General features: G+C 34.3%; 1 protein-coding gene across 1 annotated transcript; it reads left to right on the top strand.

Annotated features, from left to right (window-relative positions):
* Positions 1–258: 258 nt before the first annotated feature.
* LOC110795674 (UDP-glycosyltransferase 86A2) lies at positions 259–3808 on the top strand. Its single transcript, XM_022000691.2, has 2 exons — positions 259–962; positions 2755–3808. Exons 1-2 carry the CDS (start codon positions 410–412, stop codon positions 3663–3665), a joined length of 1464 nt encoding a protein of 487 aa, XP_021856383.2. The 5' UTR covers positions 259–409; the 3' UTR covers positions 3666–3808.
* Positions 3809–4140: the final 332 nt, after the last annotated feature.

Raw genomic sequence — 4140 nt, 5'->3', positions numbered from 1 at the left:
GAGTTAAACTTATTCCATTTTATTCAGAATAATTGAAATTGAGCATCTTGCAAGCTATAATTATATATTTTTACTAATGTAGTTGCAATCAAACAATGAAAAGTCAATCACTTTTTACAGATTTATTATATTCTAAAATTATAAACCCCCACTAAATTTTTTTAAAAAGAAGGTGGACGATGCCTCATCAATTATTATCTACGGAGTATCAATCTATCATGCTTTTATTTAGAAAAAACGTGAAGGAATTTTAATTGGGGCAAATAAGTGGTCATGTTTTGCTGTAAAGAACCAAGTTGGAGGGCCGAACCCATTCCCCATTATTGGGATATATATATTCCATACATAAACTCGCACCCGGAAATAAATCCCAATCTCACAATTTTTACATCAAAAAACAAAAACAAAAATGGAGAAATCTCACACAAATGGGCACACCAAGAAAAAGCTTCACGCAATACTAGTAACACTTCCTCAACAAGGCCATGTAAACCCATTCGTGCAGCTAGCAATCAAGCTAGCATCAAAGGGCATTTCCGTCACTTTCATCAACACCGATCACATTCACCATAAGATTACTCGCTCCAATGACATCGCTAATGATATCTTTGTCGAGGCTCGAAGACAGAGTTCTACAAGCCTCGACATCGATTACATGACAATTACCGACGGATTACCGTTGGAGTTTGATCGGTCGTTGAATCATGACCAGTGGGTTGGGGCTACTACTCATTGTTTTCCGGCGCATTTGGAGGTAGCTTTGTCCAAGATCTTGAGATCTGTGTCGTCGTCGTCGCCATCAACGACATGCTGCTTGATTGCTGATAGCTATTTTGTTTGGGCGTCTAAGGTGGCTCGTAAATTTGGGTTGTTTCATGTGTCGTTTTGGACTGAATCTGCTATGGTTCTTGATATCTATTTTCATCGGCATTTGCTTCATCAAAATGGCCACATTGGTCCAGGTAAATTTTCAAACTATTTTCTGTTTTTGCTGAAAATTATTATACAGGTGCACCCTAATTGCTTCGGTTCAAATTCTGTTGTCGCATTGCTGGTACTCGGAATATTTCCTCATAAAAATTTCACGGTTTTTTTAGTCTCAAATTAGTGTGCATTTGTCCATATCTGATGATTTTAGGTGAAATGATGAATTAGTGGCAAAAACGAGTTGAGATTTGTTTAGATTGGGTCAAAAGCCTGATGTAGTTTACAAAATTGTAATTCCAAGAATTTCATTATTTTGTTTGACAGAAAATATTATTCGCATTATTGTCAATCTTGATCAAGTGTAATAATTGACTGAAAATTATTGCTAAACGGGGCCCGGAATTATTAGGTTAAAAGAGCATATTCTCGGAGAATCTACAACATAAATATAATTGTTACTATATCTGTTTCAGGTAAATGGCAACTTGTTAACTTTTTTTACTCCACTTATCCATTATCTTTGACCACATTTTTTTTACTACGAATGTAAAACACAAATGTAGGTTGTAAAACATAGTACTCCTCCGTTCCAAAATGTTTGTTACGTATTCCTTTTAGGTTGTTTCAAAATGTTTGTTACATGGGGAATCTTTCCTTTTATAAACTTATTATAATATTATTTTTTGTGCCAACTTTTAATTTTAATTGGTCCAATTTTTTCAACTCATTAAATTTCTTTACAATTTCCCAAGTATGTTAAGTTAGCAATCTTTGTGCTTTTCCATTATTGGTTCATTTTGATAAATAAAACAATCTTATTGGTTGTTGTAATTATTAGTGGATTGGGGTTTTACTTGGTTTATTTTTTTAATAAAAAACCAAAAGAATCTTTATTATACGTTAATAAACGTGCAAAAGTCCAAACGTAACAAACATTTTGGAACGGAGGGAGTAGAAATTATTTTAACGATAATTTTACAATATGTTTTACTAAAAGGTACTACTAGAATAAAAGATAATTAACGATGTTTAATGGCCAAAGCAGAACATTGGTAAATGTGATACACAAAATGTTGTGATCAACTTGAAACCAAAGACATTAATGGTCAAAGCAGAATATTGGTAAATGTGATATACAAAATGTTGTGATCAACTTGAAACCGAGTGAGTAGTGTTTATCACAAAATGTTGTGATCAACTTGAAACAGAGTGAGTAGTGTAAATTCTGGAGGAGAAGGAATAGTAATCCACACTTGTAATTTTGTATAATCGTGTTACATTCTGTTAGAGAAGAAAGTAAGAATGTTTCTCTCAAAAAAGAAGAAAGTAAAGATAAAGTGAAAAAAGAACTTTTATTACTCACCATTGTTGAATGTTAGTTCATTTCGGACTTTAAGACAATGCAACATAAGTATATTTGTCACATGAATCTCAATAGAACTAACCCACGTGGGTAAAGGATATAAATAATTAAGAGGTTTAATAGGATAAAAGTTTAGGAGTAAATAAGTGAGTCATTTGAATACTCCGTATTTAAAATAGTACAATGACTATATAAATGTTGGACAAATAACAAAAGATTTACAAAAAAATAACTCAATACGGAAAAAAGACTAGCAGTCAAGAAAGGAATGAGTGGTACTAGTTTTACAAAAAATGACTTGCATTTTGGTGAAATGTTCCTACTCTATGTCTATGTGTAGTGTGTCAAAAAAACAAAAACCAAACACAAAAAATGTCTCTGTAAATTGTAATAAAACGATTGTTTAAGGTTATGTTGTGTTCAAATTATTTTTGCTCTAATCAACCTTCATGTCTTTTAATTAGGATCAAGTACGCGCAAGGATACCATAGACTACATACCAGGAATAAAATCAATTCAACGAAAGGATTTGACATCATATCTTCAAGAAGAGGATTTAACAACATTTCATCCTCAATACAATTTATCAGCCTTGGACGACACTCGAAAAGCTCATTTTATACTCGGTAACACGGTTCAAGAGCTCGAGTCTCAAACAATTTCGGCCATCCAACCCCACGTCCCCTTTTATGCTATCGGGCCTCTATTTGCACCTGGGTTCAACAAAAGCCCGGTGGCAACTAGCCTTTGGGCCGAGTCTGATTGCACCCTTTGGTTAGACTCGAGACCACCCGGCTCGGTTTTATATGTTTCTTTTGGTAGCTATGCACATATTGGTAAGGAGGAGCTTGAGGAGATAGCAAATGGGATCAAGCTTAGTGGGGTAAATTTCCTTTGGGTTATCCGGCCCGATATGGTGAGTTCTGACGACCCGGACCCACTCCCGGCTGGGTATAGGGGCGAGGTCTGTGATCGAGGAATGATTGTTAAGTGGACTTGTCAAAAGGCGGTGTTAGCTCATCGCGCAATAGGAGGATTCTTAACGCATTGTGGTTGGAACTCGACAATAGAAAGTATATGGTGTGAAGTTCCGTTATTGTGCTTCCCCTTGTTGACGGATCAATTCACAAACCGTAAATTAATTGTGGACGATTGGAAAATCGGGCGCAACCTTTGTGACGAAAAACCCGTAAAAAGAGAGGAAGTTTTACGAAAAATAAAGGATTTAATTGGTGGATCAATGGGTTTTGAGCTCAATGATAAAAGTAAGGAGATCAAGCGACTACTAGAAATTACAAAAGGGTCTGCTGAGAAAAATGTTGATAGTTTCATCAAGGACTTGATGAATGCAGCAGCTACCAAGAAGATTTTTTGATACATTTATGAATTGTTTTTAACTTTTTCCCTTGCTTTCTTTTCATGTTTTAACATGATTTGGTAAAATCATTGTTAGAGAAAGTTTAAGCTTCATTTTTCATAGGATGTTATAATAATCTCATAGAAACTGCGCGCTCAAAAGTTTTGCCCCCTCCTCCCGCATTCAAAGATCATTTCATTTGACTTTTTTACGATGTTCAAAACATGTATCAGAACACTAAAATATGAACTGTATATGCGCAAAAACTATAAAAGTCAATGTTAACAAAAATATTTGTACTTTGACGTCTAATAAAATCCTACTTCACTAAATATTTTTTATACATAGAATTTGTAGTCAAAATTTTTAAAGGGATATACGCAACCTTCAATTACTTTGGCGCACCCCTGTAAAAAACCAGAAATATCCTTTTTTAATTCTTTGGTTTCTGTATGAAATAGTTAACTATATTTTGTTCAATCTGTATGAAATA

This window comes from Spinacia oleracea, chromosome 6 (assembly GCF_020520425.1).
Source record: "Spinacia oleracea cultivar Varoflay chromosome 6, BTI_SOV_V1, whole genome shotgun sequence".
In the NCBI taxonomy this organism is placed as follows: domain Eukaryota; kingdom Viridiplantae; phylum Streptophyta; class Magnoliopsida; order Caryophyllales; family Amaranthaceae; genus Spinacia; species Spinacia oleracea.
The sequence above is the reverse complement of the archived record's forward strand: the minus strand, read 5'-3'. Positions and strand labels throughout refer to the sequence as shown.

What these genes read in the sequence shown, in the direction of transcription:
- LOC110795674 (XM_022000691.2), top strand. Translation starts at nt 410, where the DNA reads ATGGAGAAATCTCACACAAATGGGCACACCAAGAAAAAGCTTCACGCA. An exon ending in AAATGGCCACATTGGTCCAG is followed by an intron (nt 963 to 2,754) that starts GTAAATTTTCAA and finishes TCTTTTAATTAG; the next exon opens with GATCAAGTACGCGCAAGGAT.